Raw genomic sequence first — 14,700 nt, 5'->3', positions numbered from 1 at the left:
TTGTTTGGTTCTAAGCCTGGAGGATAGAAAAAAAGCTGGGCATGGATATAGGAATCAACTTGTCTAGTCTTCCACGTCCATCCTCTTGCATCCTTCATAAATAAATCTCTGTTCTGTCCCTTAACATTCTTATCTGCTTCTCTTTGTCTTTCTCTCCAGTCTCCCTATGACTCCTGTTTACACCGTTAACCTTGTCAACTTGCATTAATTGGATCTCTAGGCATATCATAGCCTGTTTTGTCTTTTGAAACAAATGGAAGAGGTGCAATGGCACAAACTCCGCCTCTGCCCCCACCCCCCCGCGTTGGTCTCACTGGAACATTTCTGAATCAAACACCTGGACTGTAGAGACCGTAGGGCGCATCAGGTGGCATGCCCCCTAGAGCCACTAGAGGCCACCCTCCTCCGCTCAGAAGCGCCGGCCAACGCAACCTGACTGCTGCTGGTGCGCGCCCTCCGCTGATTGGTGGCACCGCAAAGAAGTCGCGCTTTGATTGGGCCGCCGTCAGGTGTCGCTGCCGGCAGGTTCGGCTGCGCGAGCGGAGGGAGGCGGGTGAGTGAGGGCTGGGGGCAGTGGGGGAGTGGCTGGGGGCTGGGGGCGGTATCCGAGGGGGTGGGCTGGGTCGAGTGGGCTCTGTGGGTACTGAGGGCCGTGGTTAGTCCCGGGTGGGGGCAGCTTCGGAAAGAGGCCCAGCGGAGAGGCCTCAATGTCAGCATAGGGAGAGTGACACCGGGAAGGCGGGGGCGGGCAAAGGCTAGTGGAGTCGCGATGGGAGGGAGGTATTCGTGATCCGGATCTGTGCGAGGCGAGGGCAGAGGAGGGGGTCGGCAAGAGAAGAGATGGGTGTGCGAGGGTCTGCGTGAGGAAGAGGGGGTCCTGCATGAGGTTGGAGGGAGTCGAGTCTGCAGCGGAGAGGATCAGGTTGGAGGGGATCTGCGCAAAGAGGGGTGGGACTGGAAGGTCAACTTGAGGAGTGGGTTGTTGCGGAGAGAGGTGAGCTTCGAGAGAAGGTGGTAGTGTGAGGAAGGACTAGATCACAGGCAGTCATTGTGGGGGGTGATTGAAGGTAAAGGAGTTACCAAGGGCGGTGACTGCTCTGAGGGTTTGGCAGACTGTTTAGAGAATTGCTGCCCAGTATGAATTATAACTACACTGGACAGTGAGTGGGAGAATTACTTTGATTAATTGAATTAGTTGACCAGTGATTTGGGATGGAGGGCAGCAGTCAGTGTTGGGAGTGATTAAGGGAGTAAATGAAGAGTCATAGCCATTTGAGGAAAGAAGGCAGAATAAGTTGACACTGAGAACATGGCATGAGCATAGTTGATCAATGTCAGAAGTAAGGAATATGTGTGAAAGATTAGAAATTGCCTTAAGAAGGATGGCATGGGTCCACTGTTGAAGCTGGAAAGGAAATAGTGCTGGTGGCCTGAGTTTTTCTGTGTTGGATGTGTTCCTGCCTGGAATTTTTATTGTTATTTCCCCTTCACTACCGGTGGAGCCTGCCATCAAGTGCATAGTGATTTAGGACATTAGAGGACTATGCCAGCAGTTTTAAGTCCTAAGAGGGTAAAGAAGTTACAAGGTTTACCCTTCCTTCTACCCTTTCTCCAGATCTGATTTAACATATAATAGATGTTCTGAGAAGATTGCCTGCCTGCCCTTCCCTCTTTGCCTTACTTACCCTCTTCTTCCTTCATTCCTTTTTTCCTTTCATATTGATTCACATCAAAGAAAGTCTGCCCTTTAGCCCAGTGTAGAGTCTGAAGTTTTCTTTTCTTTCACAACAGAGTTTTGGGGAAAGGGGCAAGGGAAGAAGAGCATATAAAACCGGGACATGGCTGTGAGAACACCAAATTAAATCCCAGCTTCTCTCAGAGGTACATCTAAATAAATCCTGGCTTATTGCACAGCTATTTCTGTCAGACTTCTATTTTTGCTTTGTTAACTATGAATTTAGACCCTTCATTTCTCTCCAGTCCTGTTATTTGTAAACAGGCTCTTCCCCATTCTGTTACTTGCTATTCCCCATTACAGAGTTGTAATAGAATTTCAAGAATATGACTTCACATTCAGTAGAAACCCAGGAAGGACTTAGTGGAAGCAGGGGTAAAGGGTTGGGCATCTTACACATGAGAGAAAGTCCCTGCTTCAGAGACTGGATAAAGAGTGTGACAAAATTTTAATTGCTTGAACTATACAGGGCCCTTGGGAATACAGTAAATCATGGAAATTGGGTCAGGTCACTGAAAAGGAATTCAAAGAAATAGCCTATTAGTCAAGAGGGAGAGTGTATGTATGAGACCGGCAGTGCACACTGAAAATATTAAGTCTAAAGAGAATGTTGTGCCTCTTGTAGTGTTTGAACAATAGAAACAGCAGATGATGAAGGCTGAAAAGGTCAAGGTCTATATAAAGATCAGCTATAACTTTCTAGTCAAAGCTGCAAACCCCAGTTGTAATGGAAGAATTTAAAATAAAAATAGAAGCCAAGAGCAATGGCTAATGCCTGTAATCCCAGCACTTTGTGAGGCTGAAGCAAGAGGATTGATTGAAGCCAGGAGTCTGAGACCAGCACAGTCAACATAGTGAGACCGTGTCTCTACAAAAAAAATTTTAGAAGTAGCCAGCTGTGGTGGTGTGTGACTGTAGTCCTAACTACTTAGAAGGCTGAACCGGGAGGATCACTTGAACCTAGGAGTTTTAGGCTGCAGTGAGCTATGGTTGTGCCTCTGCATTCAGCCTGGCAACAGAGCAAGACCCTGTCACTAAAAAAGTAAAATAAAATTAAAGAAAATAATTATTGAAGACTATTTGAAAAATCTATAAGACTAAATTTATTTACTTAAGGAATTTGTGGCTTCCATTAGAGTCGGTATTTGTGAAAACTTTTGGTGATCATAGAAAATTGTTGATATGTGACTCAGTTTTATTTTGGGAAAATAACAATGCTCATATCCTTATGATTCTCTAGTAACAAATGTTAACCTTTTATATATTTGCTTCATGTCTTTTTAAAAACTGAAATAAACATTATAGATAAGATTGTGAAGTAGGCTCGGCGCCTATAGCTCAACCGGCTAAGGCGCCAGCCACGTACACCTAAGGTGGCGGGTTCGAATCCCCAGCCTGGACTCGCCAAACAACAATGACGGCTGCAACCAAAAAATAGCCAGGCGTTGTGGCGGGCGCCTGTGGTCCCAGCTACTTGGGAGGCGGAGGCAAGAGACTCGCTTGAGCCCAGGAGTTGGAGGTTGCTGTGAGCATGATGCCACGGCACTCTACCCAGGGGGACAGCTTGAGGCTCTGTCTCAAAAAAAAAAAAAGATTGTGAAGTACCATTTGAGTCTTTCTCAGTTTCATTCTCCCTTCTCCTTAAAGGTAACCTCTCTGATGAATTTGATGTCTTTCTTTCCAGTCCATGGTTTTATACTTCTGCTAATTACATATGCAGTCATAAACAGTATGTAATTTTTAAATTTCTACAAATGGAGTTGTACTGCATGTATATGTCTTTTTTTTTTTTCTTTTTTTGCAATTTTGGCTGAGGCTGGGCTTGAACCTGCCACCTTCAGTATATGGGGTCAGCGCCCTACTCCTTGAGCCACAGGTGCCACCCTGCATGTATATTTCTGCAGGCTGCATTTGAAAACTGTTTGTTAAGTATAGCTTGGATTCTTTTTTTTTTTTTTTTTTTTGAGACAGTGTCTCATTATGTGGCCCTCAGTGGAGTGCTCTGGCATCACAGGTCACAGCAACCACCAACTCTTGGGTTTAAGCATTCTCTTGCCTCAGCCTCCCAATTAGCTGGGACTACAGGCACCTGCCATTCTGCCTGGCTATTTTTTTATTTAGTTGTCATTGTTGTTTGGCAGGCCCGGGCCAGGTTCAAACCTGCCAGATCTGGTGTATATGGCTGGTGCCCTAGCCGCTGAGCTACAGGTGCCGACCTCTTTTTTTTTTTTAAGACAGAGTGTCATTATGTTGCCCTCAATAGAGTACTGTAGCATCACAGCTCACAGCAACTTCCAACTCTTGGACTTAAATGATTCTCTTGCCTCAGCCTCCCAAGTAGCTGGGATTACAGGTGCCTGCCACAACACCTGGCTATTTTTCTGTTGCAGTTTTCATTGTTGCTTAGCTGGCTCGGGCTGGGTTCAAACCTGCCAGCCTCGGTGTATGTGGCTGGCTGGTGCTGTAAGCCCTGTGCTATAGGCGCTGCACCATGGATTCACTTTTTAAATTGCTATTAGTCTAACATTTCTATATCCTACACTATCTATCCATGCTTCTGCTTTTGACACCTGAGTTGTTTTCAGTTTTTCCCATTACCAACAGTAAGATAAAGAGCGTTAACATTCTTGCACAAGTCTTACATAGGAGAGTTTCTTTACAGCAGGGTTTTTCCCCCTAGTACTTCTGACATTTCAGGCTGTATAATTCCTTGTGCAGGGGGGATATCTTTTGCATTTTAGAATGTTTAGCAGCATCTCTGGCTTCTACTCATCAGATACCAATAGAATCTTTCCAGTTATGGCAACCAAAAATGTCTCTTACCATATGTCCCTCCCTGTGCAGCAAAATCACAACTGATTGAGAAGTGCTACTCTAGTTGTATGTATGTGGAAGTGGGACTGCTAAGTGGTTCTGACTTATGTTAAAGTCTTAAGATATTCTTACTGATACCTTTTTAGGCATTTTTTTTTTCACTGTGGCTTTTTACTGTGGTCTCAAGGGTGTGAGGGCCCTCGGCCTAGACTAGCCCTGGTTCTGTAGTACTAGGGGACAGTAGAGAGAACATTGAGATTTCAGTTTGGGAATGAGTTGGAGACTATTGTATAGATGCCTAAATCTTCAACCTCCCAACCAGCACTAGACCCCTTTCCTCGAACAGATTTTCTGGAGTTGAGCAACTGTTTTTTCAGGTAGGGTAGATGAAGGAGAGAAAGGGAGCATGGGTTTTGGGGTGCGGGGTATTAATATTCTGATTAATGCTTAGAATGTAGGGTGTCTTCAATAAATATTTTTTGAGTTAATCCTTAGTAGGAATGAAGATTGGGTTTAAAGGCAAAGGCAGTTGAGCTCTCTAATTCCTCTGCCCTTGAATTAAATCCTTGAGTTCGGCACTGCTGTGGGGAGGCAGAGAAGGGATAGGAAAATTGTGAAATGAATCCTAAGTTTGAAATATCACTCTAACATTCTTTTCTGGTAGGAATCAACAGTAGCCTTCCTTGAATAACTGACTTTTCCATTTGCTGCCTGGAGTTAACATTGTTTTCTGCTGACAGAATCAGGGGCATGCCAGCACTGTAAGTGTTAATTTCCTGTTCTTACCAATTTTTTGGTTGAGGTGGCATGAGCTGGGAGGGAGGGACAGACCTTGCTTTTCTCTTATGTCTCTTTCAGTTATTTCAAGTCATAGCCCATATGCCTCCTTTCTTATTGAGTCATCTTGCTATAGCTTTGTTTCCTGTTTCCCCTAGTGCCTTTATAGTTCCCTCTTATTTTTTCACTCCCATCCCCCATTCCCACCCACTGCCCAGGGGGCTTGGATTCTGAACTGATGGTGTACTCTCCTCTGCAGAGCGGGATGAGTGGGTGCTCCGGCGGGGATGTGGTCATTGACGGCCAGTGAGGGCGAGAGTGCCACGGCTCACTTCTTCCTTGGAGCTGGAGATGAGGGGCTGGGCACCCGTGGAATAGGCATGAGGACAGAAGAGAGTGACAGTGAGCTCCTTGAGGATGAGGAGGATGAAGTGGTAAGATGCAAGAAAATGATGTAACTTGGTGTTGGGGCACCTATCTTAGAGAGTTGAGATTCCATTGCATGGAGCCACCTCTCTGTCCTTTCAAAATGTGTAGGTTCCCTGTCATAAACAGGCTCTACCTTTGTTTAGGGGAGGGGCAGTAGAGATTGGTTAGATTGCCGTTCTTTGAGACTGAAGTTAGGAATCAATCTTTACCCTATAGGTCCAAAGTCCTGGAAAGAAACTCCATGCCCTGAGAAGATAAGACAGTGTTCTCTGGTGGGGTGATATAGCTGGGAAGTTCCTGCGTTTCTGATAGCAATTCCTCTCTGTAGCCTCTGGAACCTCAGATCATTGTTGGCATTTGTGCCATGACCAAGAAATCCAAGTCCAAGCCAATGACGCAAATCCTGGAGAGACTCTGCAGATTTGACTACCTGACTGTTATCATCCTGGGAGAAGATGTGATCCTTAATGAACCTGTAGAGAACTGGCCATCCTGCCACTGCCTCATCTCGTTCCACTCCAAAGGTTGGGGTCTTCTGAGAAGTAAAACGGGAAGGAATGGTGGTGGGCATGCTGGATTGGGAAATGAGATTCTTACTGTGTTATTTCCTTAGTAAAGAGGCCTTCAACTCCTCCTGACACCCTAGAGAAAAATACAAAGGGGTTTACTTTCCCTATATCTTGGAGGGGTTGCTGCGGGTAGTTTAAAGCCCATGTTCTAACCCAGTGTTTTTCAACATTTTGTATCTCACAACACACTTAAATTATATTGATCAAAAAGAAAAAAAGTAAAAAAAAAAAAAAAAGAATATACGTACTGTGCTTTGAACTTCTTTCAAAAATAATTAATGATCTTTAAAAAATTTCATGGCACTCCTAGGATTCTCACATGGTATGCCAGCACAGCAGTTGAAAATCATTGTTTTCAGGACAACTCTAAGGACAACTCTAAGACTTTTAGGTTCTCTAACAGAATCGGTTTCTGGAAGAACCCTAAAAATAATTTCTGTTTTACTTTTTCCTGGTGAATATCCTACACCCGGGAAGGGGTTCAAGAGGATAAGTGTTGGGTTGGATGGGTAGAGGAGCTCAATGGCAACTAATAGCTTTAATATGTCTCTTTATTGCTCTGCTGTTTTCTCACTCTCTTTCATTCTCTTTCTTTGGTCTCTTTATGTCCTTCTTCCATCCCAGGCTTTCCTCTGGACAAAGCTGTTGCTTACTCCAAGCTTCGAAACCCCTTTCTTATCAACGATTTGGCCATGCAGTATTACATCCAAGATAGGTATGGTTTTCTGGTTTTGACCAGTGGGATGGGTAGCCAAGATCATGCCCATGTAGAGAACCCACTCTGGGAGGGGCAGAGTCGAACATGCCTAATTTTCATACCATACCCTATGAGTTCTGTGCCCTGCTGTCTTTTAATCCCTGTGCTAATAAAATCCCCAGCTCTCCCTTCAGTCACTGTGCCCCTGCCTTTCCCAGCTAATTTATTTGGGGGTGACAGGAGGGAAGTGTACCGGATCCTGCAGGAGGAAGGTATTGATCTGCCTCGGTATGCTGTGCTCAATCGTGACCCAGCCCGGCCTGAAGGTGAGTTACCTGGCCTTGCCCAGTGCTCCCCTTCCTCACTTTTGATGACTTAGCCTAGTTCTCTATACTCTCAGTGTTTCCTGTATAGTACCTGTGTAGGTGGGGCTTTGGTTATTGGATAATGGATAGAGTTAGAGCCATGGTGGGTCTTTGGATAGCGCCTGGGACCTGTAGATATAGATTATTACCTATAGATATAGATGTTACCTGTTTATATACCATATATAGACAGTACAACATCTATTACTAACATATAGTCATAAAATTTTGAGGGTTATGAAGAATAAATCCCAGGGAAATAGGAGTTGGAAATATTCTGCAACCTTAGGCCTGCAAATGACCACACATTCACCTTTCAGAGTGCAATCTAATAGAAGGTGAAGACCAGGTAGAGGTCAATGGAGCTGTCTTTCCCAAGCCCTTTGTGGAGAAACCAGTGAGTGCAGAGGATCACAATGTTTACATCTATTACCCCAGCTCAGCTGGAGGAGGAAGCCAGCGCCTCTTCCGTAAGGTGGGGGAGACATTTGAATACCTGGGGAGTCAGAGAGGTAGAAGGACAAGGATGAACTTATGGGGAAGGATCCTGGAGAATTTGGGGACAGGATAGATAGTTGAGGCAACATTCTTTTCTTCCTTTTCCTCCTGAAGATTGGCAGCCGAAGCAGCGTCTACTCTCCTGAAAGCAGCGTCCGAAAGACAGGGTCATACATCTATGAGGAGTTTATGCCAACGGACGGCACAGATGTCAAGGTTATGGTGGATACAGGGATTTAATAGATTATAAATGTCTGGGTGGGGATGGGGTGCTTGGGAAACAGGTAGAAGTGTATGGATGGGGTCCTAGAAAATAACATGTGAAAGGAGGAATTGGCTTTTGTGTTCGAATGAAGATAATAATTGGAGGATGTAGACATTCTTATCTTCACTATCAGAGTAAGGGCAGAGGTGGCAGAAAATGTCATGATGTTGGTAAATTACTTTTTAACAAGGACTAGATAATATAGCACTGGAGTATGAAGGAGAAAACTTCATAATGATACTTCAGTAGAGCTCAGTAAGAAAAATATCAGTCTCTTTTTCCTTAATACTCAATGTTTATTTTGTTTTGTTTTATTGTTGTTGTTTTACCCTGAAACTAGTCTACAGACCTAGTGCTCATATTGTCTTCTCATATACAGGGTGAGCTGTGGGCATACTCAGTGATGCTATGTACCTGCAGGTATATACAGTGGGGCCAGATTATGCCCATGCTGAAGCTAGAAAATCTCCAGCTTTGGATGGGAAGGTTGAACGAGACAGTGAGGGGAAAGAGATTCGATACCCGGTCATGCTGACTGCCATGGAGAAGCTGGTGGCCAGGAAAGTCTGCGTGGCTTTTAAGGTAGAGGAAGGCTCAGGGAGGGTTGTGGAATGGACAGAGATAGCAGCAGGGCTCTGAGAAGAAAGAGTAGCTATTTTGTTCTCATTTTCCCTCTTTCCCCTGCAGCAAACAGTTTGTGGATTTGACCTTCTTCGTGCCAATGGTCACTCTTTTGTGTGTGATGTCAACGGCTTCAGTTTTGTCAAGAACTCCATGAAATACTACGATGACTGTGCCAAGATTCTGGGGTAAAAGACAGAGTGGTCTGGGCTGGGGAGAATGGGCTGAGAGAAGAGTGTTAGGAAGCTTTTGCTTTATTTTACATATTGTAAAAATTATTTAAAAGTGAAAAAGAAGAAAAGAAAAAGAGCTCTTCAGTCCCTTTGTCTTCCCAGCACTTCACTCCTCTGGGATAATTACTGTTAGCAATTTTAGACCTAACAATTTGTCTTCTTCTGCCACATCCTAACAAACTATATTTACTTCACTAAATATGACCATGCTATAATACTGTTCTGCAACTTATCTTTAAAAAAATTCATCATGTAATCATGTTTAAACCATTCAAAAATAAAAGATACAATGACTATGGTAAGCATCCATGTATTCACCACCTAGCTTGAGAAATAAAATATTAAGGATAGAGTTAAGCCCCCATAACCAAGCTTCCCTGGTTACAGCCCTCCCCACCCCCTGGAACCACAGTCTTTAATTTGGTGTTCGTCATTTCCATGCACTTCTTTATATTTGTACTATATATATGGGGGTCTTTCTTTGTACGTTTTAGAGTTTATATTAATGTATTCTTTTGCAGCTTGCTTGTTTTCGTGAGCTTCGTTCATATGTGTGGTTGTGGCTTGTTCATTTCACACAGCTTCTTCGTGTTTCTCTTTCTCCTCCTAGTAACACCATAATGCGGGAACTTGCCCCACAGTTCCAGATCCCCTGGTCCATCCCCACAGAGGCTGAGGACATTCCAATTGTCCCTACCACATCTGGCACTATGTAAGCAAAAGGAAAAAATCTGGAGTAATCCCATTAAGACCCATGAGATTTCTTTTCTTTCTCTCTCTCTTTTTTTTTTAAGAGACAGAATCTCACTTTATTGCCCTCAGTAGAGTGCCGTGGCATCACAACTCACAGCAACCTCCAGCTCCTAGGCTTAGGCAATTCTCTTGCCTCAGCCTCCCGAGTAGCTGGGATTACAGGTGCCCGCCACAACTCCTGGCTATTTTTTTTGTTTCAGTTTGGCCAGGGCCAGGCTTGAACCCATGACCCTTGGTACATGGGGCTGGCTGAGCCACAGGTGCTGCCCAAGATCCATATTTCTTAAGACCAGCAGTTACTTCTTGGCCCTGCATGATCTGACTGCTGGAGCCTGGTGGGCCTTTTTTAGGCAGTCTCCTTAACTCTACCTTGGTTCCCACTCTCAGATCCCTTTCCTTCTGTTTTTTGACATGTCAAGTAGGATGTGATGATGGAAGGTAGGATGAGGGTGGGAAAAGAGGGAAGAGGCTCTGATAACATTTCTAATCTTAGGATGGAACTTCGTTGTGTCATTGCAATTATCCGTCATGGGGATCGTACTCCTAAGCAGAAGATGAAGATGGAGGTGACACACCCAAGGTAGGAAGAGTCACCTGATTTTTTTTTTTTTTTTTTATGGAGACAGAGTCTCACTATGTCACTCTCAGTAGAGTGCCATGGCATCACAGCTCACAGCAACCTCCAATTCTTGGGCTTAAGTGATTCTCTTGCCTCAGCCTCCCGAGTACCTGGGACTACAGGTGCCCACCACAATGCTCGGCTATTTGTTTGCTGTAGTTGCCATTGTAGTTTGGCAGGCCCGGGCTGGGTTTGAACCCACCAGCTCCAGTGTATGTGGCTGGCGCTCTAGCCACTGAGCTACAGGCGCCAAGCCAAGTCACCTGATTAAGACAAGTAGGTTTTTGTGAGAGAGATTAGGTGGGGGAGGAGGGGCAGCACCCAGGGGCTTTGTCTATCTCACCGTACGCTGAAGCTTCTGCTTACTTCTTTAGGTTTTTTACTCTATTTGAAAAACACGGTGGCTACAAGACAGGGAAATTAAAACTCAAGCGACCTGAGCAGCTCCAGGTAAGGTAGTGAATCCAGCCAGGAGGAGCAGTGCTGAGAAAGATAGAAGGTATGGGATTCGTCTTGATGGCAGACTAGGATGAAAAGGTAATTGGCCCAGCCTTGGCCTCCTGCATCGATACCCTATTATTTCCTCTAGGAAGTACTGGACATCACAAGGCTATTGTTGGCTGAACTGGAGAAAGAACCAGGTGGTGAGATTGAGGAGAAGACTGGGAAGCTAGAGCAGCTGAAGTCTGTTTTGGAGATGTGAGAAAGGGGCTAGCAAAAGGGAGTCAATAACAGTGAGAATTGGGGTGCTGAGACAGAAAGTAAACTGTGAGTTTGCCCCACAGGTATGGTCACTTCTCAGGTATCAACCGGAAGGTGCAGTTGACTTACTATCCTCATGGAGTAAAAGCTTCTAATGAGGGACAAGGTAAGATATAATCCCCCTTCCCATTACCACTCAGATCTCTTGTTCTCTCTTTTTTTTGTCCACTCCCTCTGCCACACCAGATCTCTTATTCTTGAGCCTATAGATGGCTTCTATATTATCCAAAATTACTCTTCTGGTGTCCTCGGATTCCCTCAGATCCACAGAGGCAGACCCTGGCCCCATCTCTATTGCTGGTACTGAAGTGGGGTGGAGAACTGACTCCTGCTGGCCGTGTTCAGGCTGAGGAGCTGGGACGAGCTTTTCGCTGCATGTACCCTGGAGGACAGGGTGAGTGTTTTGGGGGTTACATATCTAGCAGGGCTGGGATAAAATGGTTAGAAAATAAGTTCGGGAAATCAGGGAACATAGGCAGTGGGAAAGTAGGGGAAATGCATACTTTTTCTTCTGTATGAGTGTGTATAGCTGTCCATTCCTGATACTCCCCTTGGCTTCCAGGTGACTATGCCGGCTTCCCTGGTTGTGGGCTGCTTCGTCTCCATAGCACTTTCCGCCATGATCTTAAGATCTATGCCTCTGATGAGGGCCGTGTCCAGATGACTGCTGCTGCCTTTGCCAAGGTACATACTTCAGTTCTTCCACAGTCCCAGCTACCATTACATAGAGAAGTAGAAATTTCAGAAAAGTTTCTACGTGTCTGACCTCGTTCTGTACTGCTGAGAATGACCTGAGAATAATTAGTAGGAGATGGCCCCTTGACCTCTGCCTCAGGTCTTCAAGCCAGCTCCCATTTGATCCTTGGGACTATCTAGGCCTAGGGGGACTGGTCTGGAAGGGAAACTAACAGACCTTGTGCTTCCACTCCAGGGCCTTCTGGCTCTAGAAGGGGAGCTGACACCCATTTTGGTACAAATGGTGAAGAGTGCTAACATGAATGGGCTGCTGGACAGTGACGGTGATTCTCTGAGCAGTTGCCAGCACCGAGTGAAGGCTCGGCTGCACCATATTTTGCAGCAGGATGCACCCTTTGGCCCTGAGGACTATGATCAGGTCAGGCTCTCCCTATCTCTGTGCCATCATACCCGGGACCCCAAATTCCTAGGGTTCTAAATAGTAATAATAATAAGCAATAATGATAGTATTTACTACGTGCCAGGCACTGTTTTAGTTGTTTTATATCAGCGATTCTCAACCTTCCTAATGCTGCAGCCCTTTACTACAGTTCCTGTGGGTCACGACCCACAGGTTGAGAACTGCTATTTTATACAATCCTTATAGCTACCCTTTGAGATAAGTACAGGTCCCAGTCTCACATTCACAATTTCCAAATTAAAAATATTTTTATAAGTTTGTTGTTAAGACTCACTTGACAGCCAAGCTTGACATAAATCATCACAAACTGTTTATTAATGTGTTTCGTTACACCCTGGGCTCTGCTGAAGGTCCACATATTCTATCTATAACATACACAACGTTCGCTGTATTAACTTGTAAAGTCCAAAAAATAAATTCCAAAACACAGCTGATCCCAAGGATTTTTGAATTTTAAAAAGTTTCCATTGTCTATTGCTGTATAAAATACTGTCTCCAAATTTAGTAACTTAAAGCAACAGCCATTTCATTATCTCTCACAGTTCTGGGCTCAAGTGACGTTACATTTCAGGAGAAACCCCAAGCAAGATCAATTGAGCTCAAAACTATGAGAGATAGATAATGGAAACTTTTTTTATTCAAAATCTTTGGAATCAGCTGTGTTTTAGAATTAATTTTTTGGACTTTACAAATTAATATAGTGAATATTTCACATTACATAACATATCACATGTGAAATACTTCTAGCCGAGCCAAAGCTATAACTAAGGTGACCAGATTTTAACATTGGTAAAGCGGGACACCATGGGGGGGGGCGGGGCCTGGGGCGGGGCCTGACAACAATGCAAACTTTGATAAGCAGTTCTCTCAATAATTGGTTCTCAACAATTATTTGTTATTATTAAAGTTTAACGTTATAAAATTAACAAAAATAATATAAAACGCATATCCTGGCGAAATAGCCACATGGCAGCTGAAAACCATATATTCCCTTCCTGTTCTCATGTGTTCCCTAGCTTGTCATGCATTTTTTCCAAAAATTGGGGCTTTTTTAAAACGTTGCAGGACGCAGGACAAATTGTTAAAAATCAGGACTGTCCCGCCAAAAGCGGGAAGTCTGGTCACCTTACTCTGGCAGGGGGAGGCTACTTGTTTGTTCCAGACAGTTTGGCTCCTTCTGAGCTAATTGTCCTTGCCTAGAAGCAAGGGAGGGAGCCAGTCTCCTTCTGATACCTTGCCCAGGAGGGAAGTAGGGAGTTTACATTAGCCTTTTCATTTCCAAATGAAGTTACATTAACCTCTTCATTCCCAAATGGAGTTACGTTAACCTCTTCATTCCCAAATGGAGTTACATTAACCTTTTCAAACCCCCCCAATATAGTCCCTTCCCATTCTCCCGCTGTTCCCTAGCTTGTCATGCATTCTTTCCCAAAATCGGGACTTTTTAAAAACGCTATGGGACGCGGGAGAAATCATTAAAAATTGGGACTGTCCCACCAAAAGCGGGACGTCTGGTCACCTTAGCTATAACCAAACATAAAAGCTGTAACATTTTTGCCACAAAATGTATGACTGTTCACACTAAGTAGGATAAATAAGGATTATAAGCAGTCTGTGGCTAACTCTCTCCCTCCTCATTCTCTCCTTACAATGTCAGAGTTTCTCTTTTCCACGTTTTCTTCATGTAATATCTCTAGCATGATAACTGGACTTGTTAAATGGTAGTTAGGGCTCCCCTAAAGTGGTAACTTCCAAGTTTTCTTTTTCTTTTTTTTGAGACAAAGTTTCACTCTGTCACCCTAGGTAGTGCTATGGTATCATTGTAGCTCACAGCAACCTCAAGTTCTTAGACTCAAGAGATCCTCCTGCCTCAGCCTCCTGACTAGCTGGAACTACAGGCACCTGCCACAATGCTCACCTAGTTTTTTCTATTTTTAGTAGATATGAGGTCTCACTTTTGCTCAGGCTGGTCTCAAACTCCTGAGCTCAACAATCTACCTACCTCGGCCTCCCAGAGTGCTGGGATTACAGGAGGGAGCCACAGCACCTGGCCAACTTCCAAGCTTTCTTAAAGCCATAGGCCCAGAATTAGCACAACATAACTTTAGGATTTTTTTGTTAGTTAAGCAACCACAGGCCAACCCATATTCAAGGGAAGGGAAGCTAGACAGAAGAATTAATGGCCATCTTTAATCTACCACAAAGACTGTGGACCACAAGGACTTTCCTCCCATTTTACAGATGGGCTCAAAATTATTTAAGTGACTTTTCCGAGGTCACCCAGTCAATATGAACCCAAGAAATCTAACTCCAGAGCCAACACTGCTACACCGCTTCACAGTGTTAATCACAGTAGGTGCCATTACCCAATACAGTCATTCTTTTTTCTTTTTTTTTTTTTTTTTTT

The 14,700-nt window shown here is 44.3% G+C and overlaps 1 protein-coding gene across 2 annotated transcripts in view; it reads left to right on the top strand.

Moving 5' to 3' along the window:
- Positions 1–471: 471 nt before the first annotated feature.
- PPIP5K1 (diphosphoinositol pentakisphosphate kinase 1) overlaps positions 472–14,700 on the top strand; it is a 59,441-nt gene continuing 45,212 nt past the window's right edge. For both annotated transcript variants that reach the window (XM_023514300.1, XM_023514299.1), the window contains exons 1-18: positions 472–553; positions 5,214–5,310; positions 5,586–5,760; positions 6,084–6,279; positions 6,949–7,039; positions 7,262–7,347; positions 7,707–7,861; positions 7,999–8,100; positions 8,570–8,731; positions 8,837–8,958; positions 9,614–9,715; positions 10,250–10,336; positions 10,750–10,825; positions 10,965–11,074; positions 11,161–11,243; positions 11,400–11,531; positions 11,700–11,821; positions 12,069–12,251. In XM_023514300.1, coding sequence (XP_023370068.1) covers positions 5,614–5,760; positions 6,084–6,279; positions 6,949–7,039; positions 7,262–7,347; positions 7,707–7,861; positions 7,999–8,100; positions 8,570–8,731; positions 8,837–8,958; positions 9,614–9,715; positions 10,250–10,336; positions 10,750–10,825; positions 10,965–11,074; positions 11,161–11,243; positions 11,400–11,531; positions 11,700–11,821; positions 12,069–12,251 — 1,956 coding nt within the window. In that variant the 5' untranslated portion in view covers positions 472–553; positions 5,214–5,310; positions 5,586–5,613. The remainder of the gene's footprint in view (positions 554–5,213; positions 5,311–5,585; positions 5,761–6,083; positions 6,280–6,948; positions 7,040–7,261; positions 7,348–7,706; positions 7,862–7,998; positions 8,101–8,569; positions 8,732–8,836; positions 8,959–9,613; positions 9,716–10,249; positions 10,337–10,749; positions 10,826–10,964; positions 11,075–11,160; positions 11,244–11,399; positions 11,532–11,699; positions 11,822–12,068; positions 12,252–14,700) is intronic.

The sequence above is a fragment of the Otolemur garnettii genome, unplaced genomic scaffold (assembly GCF_000181295.1).
Source record: "Otolemur garnettii isolate 467f Iridium unplaced genomic scaffold, OtoGar3 scaffold00050, whole genome shotgun sequence".
NCBI classification, from domain to species: Eukaryota; Metazoa; Chordata; class Mammalia; order Primates; family Galagidae; genus Otolemur; species Otolemur garnettii.
The sequence above is the reverse complement of the archived record's forward strand: the minus strand, read 5'-3'. Positions and strand labels throughout refer to the sequence as shown.